At 46.4% G+C, this 19,024-nt stretch overlaps 4 protein-coding genes across 5 annotated transcripts; 3 read left to right on the top strand and 1 right to left on the bottom strand.

Moving 5' to 3' along the window:
- The first annotated feature begins 70 nt into the window (after positions 1 to 70).
- Positions 71 to 3,170, top strand: tmed8 (transmembrane p24 trafficking protein 8). The gene is made up of 6 exons (XM_030117588.1): positions 71 to 205; positions 515 to 654; positions 777 to 870; positions 980 to 1,073; positions 2,405 to 2,698; positions 2,864 to 3,170. The coding sequence occupies exons 2-6, from the start codon at positions 536 to 538 to the stop codon at positions 3,079 to 3,081; spliced, it is 819 nt and encodes a 272-aa protein (XP_029973448.1). The 5' UTR covers positions 71 to 205; positions 515 to 535; the 3' UTR covers positions 3,082 to 3,170.
- Positions 3,171 to 5,736: 2,566 nt separating this feature from the next.
- Positions 5,737 to 9,888, top strand: LOC115407093 (acyl-CoA-binding domain-containing protein 5). The gene is made up of 13 exons (XM_030117455.1): positions 5,737 to 5,811; positions 5,879 to 6,049; positions 6,133 to 6,238; positions 7,289 to 7,411; positions 7,493 to 7,606; positions 7,704 to 7,881; positions 7,952 to 8,077; positions 8,160 to 8,347; positions 8,432 to 8,625; positions 8,705 to 8,796; positions 8,880 to 8,934; positions 9,325 to 9,422; positions 9,521 to 9,888. The coding sequence occupies exons 1-13, from the start codon at positions 5,750 to 5,752 to the stop codon at positions 9,739 to 9,741; spliced, it is 1,728 nt and encodes a 575-aa protein (XP_029973315.1). The 5' UTR covers positions 5,737 to 5,749; the 3' UTR covers positions 9,742 to 9,888.
- gstz1 (glutathione S-transferase zeta 1) lies at positions 9,817 to 12,477 on the bottom strand. Of its 2 annotated transcripts, none has more exons than XM_030116759.1 (9): positions 12,080 to 12,169; positions 11,947 to 11,998; positions 11,789 to 11,856; positions 10,842 to 10,922; positions 10,638 to 10,763; positions 10,490 to 10,565; positions 10,353 to 10,405; positions 10,220 to 10,269; positions 9,817 to 10,055 (listed from the first exon to the last, which is right to left on the bottom strand). In XM_030116759.1, exons 1-9 carry the CDS (start codon positions 12,095 to 12,097, stop codon positions 9,929 to 9,931), a joined length of 651 nt encoding a protein of 216 aa, XP_029972619.1. In that variant the 5' UTR covers positions 12,098 to 12,169; the 3' UTR covers positions 9,817 to 9,928. The 2 variants fall into 2 exon arrangements, with proteins under 2 accessions (XP_029972619.1, XP_029972618.1); XM_030116758.1 differs by lacking the exon at positions 12,080 to 12,169 and adding an exon at positions 12,300 to 12,477 and having other exon boundaries at positions 9,818 to 10,055.
- Positions 12,478 to 12,706: 229 nt separating this feature from the next.
- On the top strand, positions 12,707 to 18,352 carry aldh6a1 (aldehyde dehydrogenase 6 family, member A1). The gene is made up of 12 exons (XM_030116754.1): positions 12,707 to 12,831; positions 13,328 to 13,372; positions 13,476 to 13,550; positions 14,091 to 14,252; positions 14,385 to 14,463; positions 14,718 to 15,020; positions 15,142 to 15,263; positions 15,607 to 15,796; positions 16,290 to 16,471; positions 16,541 to 16,720; positions 17,615 to 17,713; positions 17,812 to 18,352. The coding sequence occupies exons 1-12, from the start codon at positions 12,793 to 12,795 to the stop codon at positions 17,914 to 17,916; spliced, it is 1,581 nt and encodes a 526-aa protein (XP_029972614.1). The 5' UTR covers positions 12,707 to 12,792; the 3' UTR covers positions 17,917 to 18,352.
- The last annotated feature ends 672 nt before the right edge of the window (positions 18,353 to 19,024 follow it).

Below are 19,024 nucleotides of genomic sequence, written 5' to 3'. Positions count from 1 at the left end.
TCGTGGATTTTCGTCAACACTCGTGAAAACACGGAAGCCTCGTCACTTTTTTTCCCTTCCCGTGCAGCAGCAGCAGCAGCAGCAGCAGCAGCAGCAGCAGCACAGTGGATCCATCCGTCACATGACAGCACGGACACGGGGCGCTTTTTCTCAATGGCCTGAGCCCGATTAAAAGACACGTCGGGTTCATCAGCGCTGCTTTGTGGTAAGATCCGTTTGTGTCGTGTTGTGTCTGTTTGAGTACTTTTCCCCGCTCGGCAGGAAGCTAATGGTTGCTAACCTGCTGCTAGCTGACGTGAGTTTCAGGAGACAAGAGTTGATGAAGACGCCACACATGTGCGCGCGCACACACACATACACTGCTGCTTTTAGTTCACACACACCTCTGCTGGGCTTGGCGTTACTGTGGGAGGCAGCTGGTTAGTTTAGCCGGGCTGCTAGCCTCTCTCTCTCTCTCTCGCTCCCTCTCTCTCCCTCCCTGTGGTCACAAGGGGCGGGGTTTCATCTCTTGCAGCCACGCAGACTTTGTCTTGTCATGACAGCCATGGAGAGATTAGAGGCTTCATCAGAGCTGGAGTCACGGCTGTCATCCCTGTCTTTCTCGTCTTTCCCCGGGATCACATCCCAGCAGTGCGTCAACAGACCGCCGGACAGGTAACCTGTTGCTTCAGGCTGCTGGCGCTGCTGCTGCTTCACCCTCCTCCTCCTCCTCCATCATCATCATCATCATCATCACCTCAATAACGTCTGCTGCTGTCTTTCTGCCTCCTCTCCAGGCTGCAGAGCACCAGCCTTTCAGAGAGCATCACTCCATCCCAAAACCAGGCTGCCATGGACGACAGCAGGGAGAAGTCAGGACAGCTCTCTGAGGTGACTATTACTGAAGTGTGTTTGCCCGCCAGCATCAATAAACCAGGAGGCATAATCAAATAATGTTTATTTCCAATAATAAGCCGTGTGTGTCTGTGTGTGTTTTGAGGGTAATGAGGAGGCCCCTGCTGAGCAGGCCCCGGGGGACGGAGCCGAGGACAACAGGAGCTCTGGGAGCTGTCAGATGTCCGCTGAGATGAAAGGTGAGGACCTGCTGAGTCTGCCATCATGACTGCTGCCGGTGCTGCTGCCGCTTAGATTCACAGCTTTCATTCATGCATTAATGTGGCAAAAAGGAGTAAATGATGGGTATTTATGTAGCACATTTACCTGCATGCCTTACAGGATCAGTAACGTCCATGTTACGGATCCCTATGATGGCCACAAATACAACAATGATTTTATCTGTAAGTTAAAGAGAAGGTCTTAGAGAAGGAAAACATGGGAACACTGGGGTCTTTCTTCAGATTGCGTCAAAAGGGAAACAGGAAGTCTGTCCACAGCAGGCTTCCGGAGGCGGGCGTTTACTGTGATGAAGCTCCCATTTATTTCTCTCCTTTACCGACCGATTTAAAGATGGCCAGCTGAGCCGCCGCTGCTTTTTGATAAAGCTCATCTAAGATAATAACAGAAAGGCTAAAGAGAAGTTGTAGCCCGATAACATCACAGCCCAGACTGGACTCTGTCCAGAACATCATAAACTGACGGCCAGCTCTTGATCCTGCGGACTGCCGCTCATAAAATAACCCACAGTTGAACAGATCAATTTGTTTTATCGTCGTAGTGCAACAGCTTATGTCAAGAGTGTGGTTTTCTCTATTTTATTTCACCTAAATCACAAGATATTGTTACGCTTCAATTTTAAACAAATCAGTTTTTTGGTTTTTTTTTTTAATGGCTAAAGTGTCATATTGAACTAATAGATATTCAGAAATCTTATTTGTCTGCTGCGTTGCTGTTACCTCCATGTGAGGACTGCATGGTGCTGTCGTGGTTTGCACATTTGCCTCATCCATTATGGAAATATCCACAGTTTTAGTCAAAGCTTTGCTGTGTTAAGTTTGCATGTTGTCCGTGTGCGTGCACGGGTTTTCTCTGGATCTCTCCGGTCAGACTGGCTCCGAGTCGTCCCTTTTCTATACACAAACAGATTACAGCTTAACAGATAAAGTAGAGAATTATATGTAGAAATGCTTTGAAAACAGGGGGAAATATGTTTTTACATTTGTATAAACACAGGCCTATATCCATAAACTGACTTTATGGATGTTTTCCTCCAGAGTGTCCCGACTCCCAGTCTGTCTTCTCCTGGGACTTGGTAGTGTTTGAATTGAGAGTCACCTGGAATAACATTTCGTCTTGGTCGTCTGTCCATGTGAATGTCTGTGTTTCTAACATTGCTGATGCTCATAGCACATTGTTTTCTGTGTGCATGCTTGTGAGATTTCTTTTCAAAAACAACCAGCAGTGGTTTCTCCTGATAAGATGTTTCGTGATCCATCTGAGTCATTTCTGTCTCTTCCGCCGACTGCAGCCCAGACGCCGCCGCTGAGTCCCCCGACGACTTGGACGTCCGTGGAGCTGAAGGAGCTGAAGGCGAAGCTGCGGGCGGAGAAGGACAGCGTGGTGACGGTGTACCGGGGCGACATCATGACGGTGCACGTGCCCACCGTCCCCGAGGCCCGCAAGGTGTGCTGGGAGTTCGCCACGGACGGCTACGACATCGGCTTCGGCGTTTACTTCGACTGGTCTCCCGTGACGAGCCGCGCCATCACCGTGCACATCAGCGAGTCGAGCGATGACGAAGACGAAGAGGAGGAGCTGGAAGGTGGGTTTCAGGCTTCACATGTGTGCAAACGGGAGGAATCGATGAAAGCACACAGTGGATGCCGGTCATCTATAAAACGTCCCTCTGCCGGGGTTTTATGTGGACGGCTGCAGCTGGGCCCCGGGCGCCGTGTTGACTCTGTGCTTTATGCGTTTCCTATTTCAGGGCCCGTCACTAACGGGGACGTGGAGAAGGGCTCCAAAAGTCACGCCAACTCCAACCTGGCCGAGATCCTCCCCGTGTACCGCCAGGACAGCCACCTGTCCGTGCACGGCGGGAGCCACGACTTCCCAGGTGAAGGCACTTACCTCCTCAAGTTCGACAACTCCTACTCGCTGTGGCGGAATAAAACGCTTTACTACAGGGTTTATTACAGTGCCTGAGATGCCCGTCCGTCGCTCACGAATGTATAATTTACAGAGAAATATTACTCGTAAGAACAATGAACTATTTTCGATTCCACACTTGGAAACACAATGAAATTCTAATATAAAAACCAAACGGTAAATATAAGCATATCTATTTTTTATCTATCGGCTTGTGTTGTCACATGTTGAGTTTTATGCATATGGCTTTGGATGCATCACCCGCTTCGGTGTCTTACTGATACGTATTTGAAGGAGCCTCGCATATGTGCCATAACCCCATGTATGCCAGTGGCCGTCTCGACGCGCACAGCGTCCTCACCCTGTAGCATTTCTGTGGTAGCAGTGATCAGGCGACGCCTGCGGAGAATCTCATCCACCTGTCCAGGTGCTTTTTCAGCTGTGCTCTAAAGAAATGAAGCCGGTTTCTGTTGTTTGTGTGCACTTTTTAAAAAAACAAAAACAAATTGTTACGCTGCTTTGTCGTCGCCTGTATTCCTCACGTTGAACAGAGTCTAATATAAATTCTGCGTGGTCGTCTGCTGTCACCGTGGCGTGTTGGTAAGAGATGTGTGAGCTGAATGTACCGAAGCGAAAAGCTTCCAGACTGTGACCTTTATGACACAAATAAAAGCCATCCCTTATCACACGAGGCTCTTCTTATGTAATGCAGTTCCAATATTTACATTTGCCTTGCCCCCCCCCCCCCCCCCCCCCCCCCCCCCTCTCTTAATTAGTCGCTTTGGAGGTCGGGACCAGTTGTAATGTTTCATCCCAGAGTGTGTGTGTTGTGCACACACACACACACATACGTTTGTTTTTTGATCACCTTGGGTGTGCTGGATAGCGTCAATCCGTCCTCGGTGCACAATCGATGCTTTCTCCACACTCGCCCGTGTGCATGCTCCAAAGACGGCCGACGCCTGGCTGCTGACGATCCGATCCCATGTTTGCTGTGTTGTACCTTCACTGTAAGTTATGCTGATGAAATTTATATTCCAAAATAAAGAGAAGATTGTCTAGCTTTGTGTGTGATTAATTATGGGAGGAAATGCGTTTTCTTTTTTTTATTCAAACATATTCTGTTCATTTTACCCAAGATGCCTCCTTTCATAGGAGCCTGGCTGCACATCCAGGATTAGAAGTGCACTTCAGGAGGCTCCCTGGTGTTTCTATTAAATTGTGGCACTAGGGGATTGATGTAATTGTTACAGAGGTGCTGATGAAACCAGGTTTTATTTCCAGCACTCCCTGGAGGCTGCTGACAATCCTCACTTACATGCTGCCTCACTCAGGCCTCACTTGTTTTCTTAAAAAAAAAGAAACGCATCAGGTGTAATCCTTAAATGAGGCACCACTTACTCGTATATCGTCACTCCTCCAAGAATACTGTTAATCCTGCAATGATTCTGACTACATATTTTACTTTAATCACATAAAATACACACGATTAATTGCTGTCAGTGCAGATCATGATCAATCACATTCATTTGTATACAACCATTCACACACACACACCATTAAAAGCATATTTGAGTTCAGTGTGTGGATCGAGGACACTCACAGGGAGAGACTGGAATTAAATCACCAAGCAGTAGATTGGAAGAAAAATCCCTCCAGAAAGAGAAATGTCAGGGACTCATTGGACAGGTTTGATTTTGTGTCATTTAAGTAGCAGCAGTGAATCGGTGTTGCTGTTTACACAGCCTGAGATGATTACAGAGTAAAGCCAGGCAAACAGGCTGCAATCGATAACAGCATTAAACTGAAATAATCCAGTGGTGCCCAGCCTCGCCAGAACATCACAGAAAAGTTTGATGTGTTTGATACAACTTCGGGAATTTTATCTGTTTTCAGTAGTATTGGGAGCAGAAATTATAAAAGGTCTTTATTTTGATGGTTAATGTAATACTAGTTTGCAAGATGGATGCTGAGGATGAGGAAGTGATGTAATTTCAAATGTTGAACTTCGGAAAAAAAATGCAGTTCGTAAGATTTTGAATTAAGACCGTATCATTAATGAAAACAACTTAGCACATCTTAAACTGCTGGACTGGGACTCAAACCTGCAACATTCTCACTATGTGATGCTCCAGTCACCACAGCTGGCAGGTGCTTTGCTGCCCCCTGTCTGTTTGTCATGCAATTAAACATTTTTGACACCCTGCACTTTAAAATTAGGTCAGAGAAGGTGCTCCGTGAATTTTGAGCCATTTTGGAGATGTTTGTGTGACTTGGATCATTGTTTCCAGACAGAAACGGAAACATGATTTTATGGTCTAGTTCAGGAGTGTCCAACACATTTTAGTTCAGGGACCAACATACAGGTAAATGTCAGAATGCCATAACCTTTAAATTCAAACTTTAAAGGTTTTTTTTTTTAATGTGTTGTAGAGTACGCATGATGAAAATGTCTATATTTTTAAAAAAAACAAGAAATTACATCCAAACTTCACTGCAATCTCAACTTAAAGTCAGTTTTAATTATACAAAATACAGTGACATGTCAAAAAAATTGTAATTAGAGATGTACAAAGATGATTCCAGAGAAAAAACATTGATTTTTTTTTTCATTAATGAAACTGTTTAACCATGTCCTTCACGGCTTCCATACTCTTCACCTCACCTGTGTCAGTCTTAATTGACCTATACGCGCACGCGCCTTCCCACGAGCTCCAGAAACAGCATGGGGAAGCTCAACTTCTACGCGCTGTGGTCTCTGCGTGACGCCCCGCGTCAGTTCAGCAGGTTTGTGTGTGTTTATCCAAGATGAAACGTCGTTTTTATGAATATTAAAAACCTCGACCCTCCTCAGGAAGTCGAGCCGCGGCTGCTTCCAAGTGCACGTGCCGCTGCCGCTGCCCGAGCAGCTGGTCATCTTCGGCCTGGGAGACTGGAGCTCCACCGAGACGAGCATCTCCGTGGAGGTCCTGGTCAGCGCCGAGGTTCCAGCCCAGAGGATCGGAACCCTGTCCTCTCAAGTCAGGTGTGTGGAGCAGACAGAGTCCCATGAATACTAAAAAGAAAAGAAAAAGAAAGATGGAGTGAAGTGAGTGTGTTTGCTGTCAGGTGTCTCACCTGGGAAGGAGGCTGGGACTCTGACATTGTCGCAGCGGCTGCTCAAAGAGGCAGGAGAGGAGTTTACGGCAAGATCTTACTGACAGTGTGTGGAGAGGTACGAAAACTCAGACATGATTCAATACAAAATGATTTCTGTTCAGCTTTACCTTCAATTAAACAAGCAGGAGTGGAAGATAATACTCGAGTTCAGCTGTATTCAGTTCTCAGTGACAACTAGGAGGACTGCACGAGATATCACAGATTTATCATCAATAGTCACTATAAATGTAAGATAAATACTGAACTGTGTTGTGAAAAAATGCCAGTGATTGCAAATAATTAACAAAAATTACAGGAGTAACTAATTGTTTGCGTTTTTGGAAATTCCTTTCTTTCCATGCTTGTATTAGCTTTGTACATATTAATGTCTAATATCTTATTGTTTATCTTGTCTTATTTGATGTTTTAACTTTGTGTGTAACATTATTGTATTTATTATATTCTCTGTGGAGCAATGCTAACAAAGAATTTCCCTTTGGGGATTCATAAAGTAAATTTATTCTAGTCAGAAATCATTTTATTTGAAAGCTTGGTGTTCACGGTGAAGAAATCAGCTTTTTATATATTGTAAATATTGTAAATGTTATTGTGCTGATGATAAAGATGCTATACACTCTGCAGCTTTATTTAAAAGTCAAGAGCAGGTATTTGACTATATCCACCTCTGCTCAAAGCAGATTTCTCAGAGGAAAAAAAAAATCAAAATTCACAAATTACATGATAAACAAAAATGGACATAAATCAGGAGTTTCCTCTATGAGGAGAATTAACCTATTGGCATAAATATTAACTGAAATTGGAGCATGCTTATTAGTTACTTTCAATTTAAAAAGTGGCCAGTAGATGACATGGTGTAAGTTGTAGTTAACCCACTAAAATTACTTATTTATGCAAAATGTCAAGTACAACAACATGGAAACACTACTTAATTACAACTAATGAGAGTAAATTATTACTTCCACTTCTTAAAACAACCATAGCTGCCATCTATAATTACCAATATTAACAGTTTGTGTCTGACTTTTTCTGCTCTTGAGGTTTTATGTGTCTGGAGTTGCTACTTGATGAGTTCTCCTTGTTGTTTCACGCGCCGGCTCGTGATCAGCCTCAGGATACGCTCGCTGCCCTCAGCAGCACTCTTTCCCTGCAAAGGAAGTCTTTGTTTCCGGAGCAGAGGAGTGCGGCCCATCTCTCCAGCACGTTGCTCCAGAGCACTGCGGATGAACTGGTGAGATCAGCAGGCTGGAAACTGCTCTCATGCTTTCACTTTCATGTGTCACGAATGGGCTTTGTTGTGAAATCCTCCCAGGTGACGCCCAGCTTCTCTCACCTGGGTGAAAGCATTTGCAGTGCCGATAACGTGGTGGATAAAAATGACACTCCTGAAAACGCAGTGGGGTTCAAACCTGCAGTTTGGCCCACGGTGAGTGCTCCCTCTCTCATGGATGCACATTATGTTCTTCATGACAGTGGCTGCTTTTGATTCGGTGTGGAAGTCAGCCGGGCTGATCTGTTCCCAGAATAAGACCCCCAGACGCACGCTGATCGGGAAGAGGGGCCACCTGACGTGGAGCTCGGAGGACATGGACGGCCTGTGCGAGGACGTGGAGAAAGCCTCGACCCCCAAGAGGAGGCGGCTGTCCCGGCAGGACAGCCAGGAGGCGATGGCCGCGCACACGAAGACGGAGCACCGAGGAGGTGAGGCCGCTGGGCCGCCGGGGTCGCGTCCGGACGCACCGGCGGGTCTCTAACCGGGACTGACGGCCAGTTTCAGTGTGTCCGTCGAAGCGGTGGAGCCACGCCATGTGTCTGGGCGACGCCGACACCGCCGTCCTCATCGGAGGGGAAACGGCCGGAGAGCGCTGCAAAGACCGTCTGTGGAAGCTGGAGCTGGGTCAGTATGCATCAGGGGTTGCAACATATTCATAAAAATGATTTTAAATTCGAGGGACTCACTTTCCTGATTTTTCATTTAGAAAATGACTCGTGGTTTCCGATCCACTCCTCTGCTCCTGAGCCCGAGCCGCTGTGCGCCCGAGGACACACCGCAACCTACGACCCAGACTCCAAGACGATCTTTGTTTACGGCGGCCTGAGGGAGGGTCAGCACTCCAGCGAGCTGTACATCCTCAACACCCTGACCTGGAAGTGGACGCTTGTCACTGTGGGTTTGTTGAAAACCACGCACCTTCTTCTGATCCCAGACAGTCGCATTTCATGTTTGATTTGTGGATTCGTCTTTCTTAAGGCGAAGGGGAGCGTTCCGAACGTGACGTATCACTCTGCAGTCTTTTACAAGAAAGAGCTGTATGTCTTTGGCGGAGTCCAGCCGTCTCAGTCTTCAGAGAAGTCCTGCAGGAATGCTCTGTACATCTTCAGCCCGGAGTTTGAGCTCTGGTATCAGCCCATCGTCGGGGGAGACCAGCCTCTGCCTCGATTTGGGTCAGACTTACTGTAACCACTGCACCGCGAACGCTGTGCTGGTTTTTAACGCGCACTCACTCGGCTCTTCTTGAAACAGGCACTCTGCAACACTCCTGTCTCACAATATGGTCATATTTGGCGGACGGCAGACGGCCACCTACTTCAATGATGTCCATGTTCTAGATCTCGGTAAGAGGAAGATTCAGACATGGTGTGATAGTGTGACATCTGGGTTTGAGCTGAACTTTCCTTGTTTTCCTCTCCGACTGAAGGCTTCATGGAGTACGCAGCTGTGAGGTGTTGTAACATGCCGCCACTGCCTCGAGGGTGAGGACTGAGCTGATCGGCCTTGATAAATGTCATTGATGGAGCTGTCTCCTTTTAGTATTTTTAGTGTCTCTGAATCACAGTGGTTCCTTTCTTCTCTTGAAGCATTACATTATCAATGCTCTTTGGTGAAACCTCATTTTAGATTTGAACATTTAAATTTTTTTTTTTTTTAAATTTCAGATGACATCCAAAAATATATTTTCCAAAATATTAAAATACTATCAGATCTTGTAGTTTCCGTAACAAGAGACCACACAAATACTCAGACTTGACTGAAACGTGTCTCTTGAGCTGTTAGAAAAGAAGTAATGGATAAAGCAGTCAAATTTTATATGATAATCATTTTTTTGTGTGAATATTTTATGAAATCTCCTTCCACGTGGACAGCTTTCACGCTGCAGCTCCAGTATCGGACAACAGACTAGTAATCAGCGGAGGCTGCAGTGCGATCGGAGCGCTGCAGGATGTTCACATCTTCAGCATCGGTGAGCGCTGATCTTTTCTGCAGCTTGTCTTCACGATGGACCCCATCTTTACTTTCAGCTGAGCCGGTGTCGACGTCTGGCCTCGTTTCTCCTTACAGAGACCAACACGTGGAGTTCCGTGGAGTCTCCACCGCTTAGTCTGAAGCCTCGCGCCGGACACACTATGCTCAACCTGGGCTGCAAGACGCCAGCCGACAAAGAGAAGCACAGACAGACTGGAGCGGTCCGGTGCACGCTGCTGGTGTTCGGAGGGTCGGACTGCTGCGGGTCCTTTTATGATGACACGATCAAGTGCAAAGTGGAGCTTCCTCCCGATTGATGTTTTGAACGAACTCTGGTTTCATCATATTTCAGTGTTGGATATGATGGGACATGTATTTGTTTTAAATTTCTTTATTTAATGAATAAAGGTAAACTTTTTTTTTAAGCAGAAACCGTTCAGAAGCAACTTGCTTTAGCAGCTTTTTATTCAAAACTTTGCAGAGGATGGCACTGAGCTGCTGGTTTCAGGCGCGCAGATCAGCAGGTGTGTCTGGTTGGCGGGACGGGTGGCTCACTTTGAAGGCTTCCAGCTCCAGCAGGGTCTCATTCAACCTCTTGATTGTTGGGTACTTCCCCATGTCCACTTTAAACCTGTCGAGATGAAAAACATAGCCAGGCCTCAGGTTGTATTTCAGAGCAGATATTCAGGTCTAGAGCCACATTCGGAAAAATGTTGAGTTAAAATGCCTGAATTTCAGAGTCCTTGTCCTTTGTGATCCTAATGTGAGGTTTCTATGAAACATTTGATGTCGTACCTCTCTGCATTGTAGACTTGTGGGACCAGACAGATGTCCGCCATGGAGATCTGAGATGAAAGTAGTGGATAAGTGGAAAGCCCTGCTGTAAATGAGTTTTATGTATGTATATGTATGGAAATTGTGTTCTCACCTCATCACCAACGCAATACTTTCCTGCTGTTTCCTTCAGAATCGGCTCAAGAGCTGCAGAAGGGCCAGATGTGCACATCAGTAATATAAAATGATTCAAATGAAAGGGATGGCATACGATATGAAGTGTCCACTAACCCTCAAAACCACGGTCAATAAAATGCTGAGACCATTGCGCCTTGTCAGCTCCAATTTTCTGGATCACGGATAAATTCTGAAATACAGAGATTATTTTGGAGACACTGATGTTGTGCTTGAAAATCTGAACAGTGTGTGTTCAGCTGACCTGCAGAGGCTGTATCCCTGAGGCAATCAGGTCGCTAATCACCCGGACCTGGGCGCGCTTCTTGGGGTCAGCTGGAAGAAGACGAGGTCCCGGCCTGGTCTCATCAACGTACTGGATCACTGCCAGCTGGGTCGGCAAAATGTATATTAGAATCACTGAATTTGAGGATTAACCGAGGGAACTGGGGGGTTGATGTGGACTTACTGACTGAGTGAGGGTGATGCCGTCGATTTCCACAGCGGGCACTTGACGCATTGGGTTTAACGTTTTGTACTTGTCTGTGTGCTGAGTCATGAGGAGAGGCTGAGTTAGATGGCAGCAGTGTGATAACATCGTCCTAATACTGCAGCATAAAGCTGGATGCTGCAATAACTGGATTATTCAAACTTGTGTGTAACCTGAGCCACATCTCCCTTAACTATTTACAGAAGTAATCCCTCCTGTCATCTTTTTTTATCCACAGGAAGGAGATTATCTGAACTGACCAGCCCACCAAAAATATTTAACAGTGTAGCTTCTACATGCTGATGCCATGTTCCTACTAATAAAGGAGATGGCTTTTACAAACACTCCACAGTCATTGCTGCCATCTGCTGCTCACTTCTGAATCTCAGAGTGGGAAGTAAGCTTTACTTTTTCCTGCCATTTCTACACTGTGCAAGGTCACTCAACAGGCCAGATCGGACTCTGGTGGGCTGGTTTTGGCTCTTGGATCATATTTAAAATCCTAATCTGTTGTGCCACATCACAGATGATGTGGCTCAAACATGGGCCACCATGAGACAAAATTCTGAACAACATAATTCTAGAGATGGAGATTTATATTTTCCATTTGGTATGTCTCAATTTGTGAGGAAGTGTTAAACTTTCTGTACTTTTTCCTCAGATAGTTCGTCCCCACTAATAGGTTTTGGTCTCATATCAATGATATTGATGAAGCCATTCTAATATTCCCATTGTTCCCCAGTCCCGACTGATTTGGACAAGCCGTGCCATGACATTCCACTTTTTCAATTGTTCCTTCTTATTGCACATTCCAAAATTATTTTAAGTTCTATCAATACAAAACAACAAAGTGCATAGATTAAGCACTATTTTAAGCAACATGCAGCAATTGATCATTTGTGTCTATTCTAGTCTGCATACTGTACCTGCTGACCTCCATCCTGGATTAGATTGACTGGGATCTGCTCATATTCAACTCCCTTGAGAGCAAAAGCTGATGTACAGGAAAAAAAGAAAAACTGTCATCCCTCTGATATATTACAGAAAGTCCCAGGAAAGAAAACTCATTCCTACAGTGACTCACCGATGCGAACCCTCCAGGAGCAGGAGCTTCTGAAGTATCCATGAAGTACAGGCTGAAAATGTAAAAAAGAAAAGTTTGAGTCACTTTAGAAAGAAATCACAGCTCTCTCTTGCAGTCCAGTGGTTCAGTTCACCTTAGTGTGAGTGGCCATGGCTTTCTGGCTGAATTTTCTCTCTGCTGTACTGAACCAACTTTTGGTAACTTCTTTTTCTAACCAATAGGAAAGTGATCCTAGACTCCCTCCTACCTACTCTTTGGTCCATGACTAAGCACCATTTTGGCTTCATATGGTTCACATTATGAAGCCCCCCGCCCCCCCAAACACACACACACAGACACAGTTCAAACAGTACCTTGCAGAGGTTAACTATCGACATGTGCATTGTTGTGGCAGACAAGCTTGTCACGTTTATTCCTAAAATGTGCTCCGGAAAGAGAATTATGTCTCGAACATTGTACCGTTAATCCCTCTTGTCCCCTACAATAAGTGCGTAAATGAAAGTGTTTTGCTTTCAGAGCTGCTCCAGATTGCATAACTTCCTGGCATTAAATTAGAAGGCGGGACGATAAGCTGATCAGCCAATGACGAGTCGAGTTCTTTGGTGGAGGCGGGTTCATCCAAACGTATCTAACACGCGATTGGACAGCAGTCACATGGCCGTAGCCAATCACGTTGCGTCACTTATGGGAGTGTGATCGCTGAGCCAATCGGCGTTCTGGGATTGGTGTAGAGCCCGCCTCCAGGGATACATCTGTCCGGGTCGGAGCGGGAGCCGTCCCGGCCGCCGTCCTACCTGCAGAGCTGGTCAAATCAGGTCATCCCAGCAAACAGCACACAACTCCAGCATGGCCTCAACTGCGTTAAAATCAGTGCTGCGGACGAAGGTAAGAAATCACGTTTCTGAAGGTTGTTCAAAGGCCCGTGTCCCACTTTAGTAGTCATCTGGCGTTTGTTGACCAAGTGTCATGTGCTTCAGGATTAATGTGTTGGATTGTTTCACTTCCCCCTCCATTTCTCAAAGACTTGTTCAACTCCATGTTTCTTCTTTTCAGGGATCTGCAGATAATTAACCTTTGCTCTGCTTCAGAACGCTCAACCCCTTTTTGATTCTTTACATGAAACAAGTTGGAGTAGTGTTGTTCATTGTAGTTATATTTAAGCACATTTCATTGCACCTGCAGGCTGGACTTGAGTCAAGCTTGCATTTGACTTCAGAACGTTTGACTTTGTCCCCATCCGTTAGTTGCTCATTAATCTTGTCAGCCAGCAGGTTGCAGCTGGAAACATCTGCATGTTTGCATTTAATGTTTGGCAGAATAAGTAAGTTTTTTTAAATTTAAAGTTACTCCTTTCAATTGGACTTTATTGTTTATTTCCCAGGTCCCATTTAAAGTTGGCCGTATGTGCTACTCCTCCTCTTCAGTGGTGAGTTTGAAACAATCAGCAGTCTGACTGTTATCATGCATGCTGTTCAGAGATAATAAACTATTGGGTAAATGTACATATGATGTGTTATCTCTCCTCACAGCCCACTACAAAACTCTTCATTGATGGCAAATTTGTTGACTCAAAGTCTTCAGAATGGCTGGATATTCACAATCCTGTAAGTGTTTCACTGTACCATGCTTGGTAAAGATTATACATAGGTACAGCAGGTGGAGTTCTTCATTAACGCTGAGTTGCTCAACCTGTTGCACAATATGCGTCAACTGGTGCAGATGAGTCTCTGAGGTTATTATATGGAAAAATTACAAACATTTTAGTGGATTTTTTAGTAAGAGGACATTCCTAGGGCTGTTTTCAGTGTTGGAAGTAAATGATTATGTTCACATTACTATAATTGTCTTGTTATTGTTCACTACAATTTGCACCATGCGATCTACTGATCAACCTGTTAATACAGAGGTCACACACATTTTTATTTCATATACAAACCTTTGGATCTGCATTTTTCAGCCAGTGAAAAGTACTTTTGTTCATCATGTAATTTTATTAGATTTTGATTGTAAAATATCCTTAGGAAGCAGATATTTTACGTGTGTCTTTTTCATTTGAATGCAGTAAAACATCCAATGTGCATTTTGCAGTAGTGAGTTTCATTACTGTTTGTGTGTCTTGTCATGTGTTTGTCTCCCCTCTGCAGGCCACCAACGAGGTGATTGCTCGTGTGCCCAAAGCCACTCAGGAGGAGATGCAGGCTGCTGTGGACTCGTGCTCCAGAGCCTTTCACTCCTGGTCTGAGACCTCCATCTTGACTCGGCAGCAGGTGTTTCTGCGCTATCAGCAGCTTATCAAGGACAATATTGTGAGTTTAAGGGTCAGAGGGTCCAAAGTGTTCTGAAAAATGCAACATTTTCTCTTTCCGTGCGTGACTGCACAATAGTGTTCATTTGATTATAAAGTGTGATTCCGATGTGAAGATATTTGTGTGTTTTAGAAAGAACTGGCGAAGTCGATCACACTGGAACAGGGCAAGACCCTCGCAGATGCAGAGGGAGATGTGTTCAGGGGATTACGTAAGTTGACCTGAACATGGCCAGGGATCCTTTGCAGAGGGCCACTCTTGGCTAAATATTTGCAGTGTTATGTGGTGTTTTTACCTTGTAGTTGTGGGAGATGTTAATGAGTTATGAGAGCTTTACGTCTCTCTATAGGAACGGAACGGTGAGATGCCTCATGAGTGAACCTTTAGCTATTACTCAAGCCCCACATTTGACTTCATGTATGAGTTGCTTCCTAATGTTTTAACATCTGTGTGTTGGGTTCACAGAGGTGGTGGAGCACACCTGCAGCATCACGTCTCTGATGCTGGGTGAGACGCTGCCCTCCATCACCAAAGACATGGACACGTACACCTACCGCCTGCCCATCGGGGTGTGCGCCGGCATCGCCCCCTTCAACTTCCCCGCCATGATCCCCCTGTGGATGTTCCCCATGGGCATGGTGTGTGGGAACACGTACCTGCTGAAGCCGTCGGAGCGCGTGCCGGGCTGCACCATGCTGCTGGCCAAGATGCTGCAGGACGCCGGCGCGCCGGACGGGACGCTCAACATCATCCACGGACAGCACGACGGTGAGGGCTGGTGTCCGGAGAGCGGAGTGAGAAATGCTCGCCTCATAATCCACCACTGTTAATGTGAGACTAATGCTTGCAGACATGGAAAATGTTATTTACTCAGATATCCCTTCCACAGCTGTGAATTTCATCTGTGACAATCCAGCTATCAAGGCAATCAGCTTTGTTGGCTCCAACCAAGCAGGAGAGTACATCTATGAGCGGGGGTCTAAAAACGGCAAGAGAGTCCAGTCCAACATGGTGAGTAGACACTCCTGCAATGTTTGTTATGAACGTCCACAAGGTGGCAGCATTCACCAGAAGATGCCTGCATGTGTGTTTCTACCCACTCCTGAGTGCCAAGTGCACGAGGAGCCTGCAGACTGTACTTCTGTTGCAGAGCAGGGCTGTAATTGTTCTTTAATTCCGACTTGTGTCCATCAGTCCTCTCCCACGGGCAACAAGTGTGGAACAAGTTTACCACGTAAAATTTGCAGGTTGTTTGTTCATGATGACCCGATATTACACGCTTGCTGGTGACTAACCAGCGGCTGTGATGTGGAGATGAAACGGGGCAAGGCTAACCGCTCTCTGTGCCCCGCAGGGAGCCAAGAACCATGGTGTGGTGATGCCCGACGCCAACAAGGAGAACACTCTGAACCAGCTGGTGGGAGCAGCGTTCGGGGCGGCGGGGCAGCGCTGCATGGCTCTGTCCACCGCCATTTTGGTGGGCGAGGCGCGGAGCTGGCTGCCGGAGCTGGTGCAGCGGGCCAAGGCTCTGCGCGTGAATGCAGGTGCCACGCCCCGTGACCCCCGCCCCTCACCCCTGTCCCTCCGGTGCCCGCTCGCCCAAAAGGCCGTTAGTTTAATCTTCCCCGCGGCCACCCACGCCGCCCAAACCTCACCTCTCGCCCGAGGCCCTGTTGTTATGCTTGACATTGGAGTCAGCTGGAGCGAGAGGGCTTGTTGAGTCAGCCATGCTGCAAATTTGTGGCCAAATCTGCGGCCCGGGCCTAAATGGCGGTTTAGAGCATCGGATCCCTTTGAGAAGGAAAGTTGATGTGAAGTAAAATGGAGAAGGATTTTCCCCTGTTTAACGTGATATGGGGCTTAATTTGCGTAGCGCACAGGAAACCCACAAGCATCCATTTTGGAGGGAGTGCCTCTGGGTGCCCCTCGTCCTGGCTCTCGTGTGTTTGTGGGAACGGAATTCTCTGAATGTCGGTGCCCGTAATGTGCCGTGGCATGTCTCCTCACAGCCGGCTGTTTTTTTGGGGCCCCTTCTAGGAGACCAGCCCGGAGCCGACGTGGGGCCTCTGATCTCCCCGCAGGCCAGAGACCGAGTCTGCAGCCTGATCCAGAGCGGCGTGGACGAGGGCGCCACGGTGCTCCTGGACGGCCGCGACGTGAAGGTCAAGGGTTACGAGAACGGCAACTTCGTGGGGCCGACCATCATCGGCAACGTCACGGTATGTGTAAACAATCTGAAGTGGTGTGTGTGTGTGTGTGTTTGAGCTGCATTACGGTCTCTCCTGCAGCCCAACATGAAGTGCTACACCGAGGAGATCTTCGGGCCCGTGCTGGTCGTCCTGGAGGCCGACACCCTGGATGATGCCATAAGCTTGGTCAACAGAAACCCCTATGGCAACGGGACAGCGATCTTCACCACAAATGGTGCCACTGCACGCAAATACACTCACGAGGTGGACGTGGGCCAGGTGAGTGGCTGCAGCCTCCAAATGTGCTCCTCTGTCTCGGGAGAACAGGAGGCGTTCACAGCACTCTGTCAGGTCCACGCAGCATCAAGCAGGCTGCACATCACATTTCTGGAAAGGAAAAAAAAAAAAACCCAAAAACCTTTGCATGCATAATAAAAAACAATTATTTTCCATGTCAAGCACACCCCTTGTTTGCTCCTGTCCTGAAAATACACACCTCGGGTAACCCCCTTCCCTCCACCCCGCTGCCAGTCGGGGCTGCAAATAACTACAGCAAATATGTGTCTGTTAAAGGAAAACAGGGGGTTATAGACACCGTTTTCCAGGTGGGATTCAGGAAGGGGAAATCTTAAATTAAGTCTCAAACGGGATTCCGAGGGTCGTGTTCAACGGTTAAGCATAAATTTGGGCCGGCTGTTTGTTTGCCTGCGGAGCCCGGTTATGCTCTGTGTTTGCTGTTCACATGTCGGGGAATGCTGTGCCGGCCATGTGCTGCACTCCGCTCCAAACCTCCGTGCAACAAACATCGACTTTTTCTTTTTTTTTTCTCTCTCTCTCTCCCTCTTATGCACAATCACCAAAAGGCCTCAGTGTGTCCAAACGTATTCTTATTCTCACTGTTTCAAACACTGTAAACCAACCATGGCTTTTCTGCCTTTCAAACAAAATGTTTAATTTGGTTTATTTTTTTCTTCTCTGAACAGTTTTCTCAGATTTCAAAACATCAGCTGGAAGTTAAACCTTGAGTTTTGTTTGGTGCGATCGTGTCACTCTCGCACACCGCCATCTCTCATCAGTCGCACCTTACCGGTCCTGCTTATTTAGGATCTCTGGGAAAGGTTTCCCCAAAGCTTACACTGTGAAAATGAACGGGGAAATACTTGTTTTCTGCAGGTCGGAGTCAATGTTCCCATTCCTGTGCCGCTGCCAATGTTTTCCTTCACTGGTTCAAGGGGATCCTTCAGAGGGGACATGAACTTCTACGGAAAACAAGTAAGAAAAACAAAAGAAATCTGCTGTTACACACAGATTACTGCTGCCAGCAGTTGTGAAGTAAATGTTTTTATTTTTGTTTTTTTTTGTCTGTCCAGGGCATTCAGTTTTACACACAAATCAAAACTGTAACCTCACAGTGGAAAGCCGAGGACGCCACTTTAAAAAGCCCAGCAGTCACCATGCCGACAATGGGACGTTAAAATACTCCGTCCAGATGCAGCTCGTCCTTCTGAATAAGCAGAAAATGTCCGTCCACACGTGTGCCTCCTTCATAAATACAGCTTCTAAGCTCTGTACATCTTTTTGAACACTCTATATTAAAGGTGTATCTATGTCCACACGAAACCCAGGTAACATTGTCAATGCAATATTTCAAATAACCACTGAAAGTGCTTTTATAGCGGTTATGTTTTGGAAACGTCCAGATGAGACGGTGTTATTGGATCAATGTGAATCAAGCACTAAAAATCTTTGGTAGTTTGTGTGATTTGTGAAGAAACCAGAATGAGAGTTGTTTTCCTGAATATATTGCAGTGTGTACTGGATATAAATTAAAGTAAGGATCAACCTGATTTCCACTTTTAAATTTATTGCCTGTGCATCCCAGCAGCTATTGCCAACATAGTATTTTTATTTCAAATTTCTGAGGAAGTTTGACATCAACCAGATCAAGTGAAATCGGCTGTTGGGTGTAAACGTCCAATCATCTGGAATGAAGGCCACCACACACACGTTCGATGCAGTGATTTTCACTTCGTCTTGCATATATAACTCTGCATATTTTCCACATCAGCACTTTGTGTTCGGACAACTGTCCTGCACGAAGGTACAGTTCAGCAGTCAACTAAACGAGTTGTGACAGAATTCAAACATTCTTCACGTATGAAAGAAAATGCCCACAACCTATATATACACGTGCAGAGATGCTTTCAATAAACGCAGGCAAACATCCGGTCTTCTGCTGTACTTCTGATGGGCACAAAGCGGAGGGAGGCAAACAATCCCCGGTGTAACGTGAACTGCGGAGGCCATGGGGAGGTCGCGTGATGTGTATATCTGGCAGGCTGTTTGGGTTTGAGGGCAGGATGGACTCGGGTGCCCGGGCGCTGATGGTCGGCAGGACAGCGCCTCTGTAATTCTGGAAGACAGTCGTCGCTGTCGTTACGCAACGATAAAAAAAAAAAAAAAAAAAAGACAAGCGTCTCGATATAATCACACGTAGGCAGTCATGTTCAGCCGCTGCTCGACAGTGAAAAGATGGAGCAGAGATGTTCATTCCTGTGCATTCCTCCTCAGGAAACGGGTGAA

Source organism: Salarias fasciatus, chromosome 19 (assembly GCF_902148845.1).
Source record: "Salarias fasciatus chromosome 19, fSalaFa1.1, whole genome shotgun sequence".
NCBI lineage: Eukaryota > Metazoa > Chordata > Actinopteri > Blenniiformes > Blenniidae > Salarias > Salarias fasciatus.
This window is presented reverse-complemented; position numbering and strand designations above follow the sequence as displayed.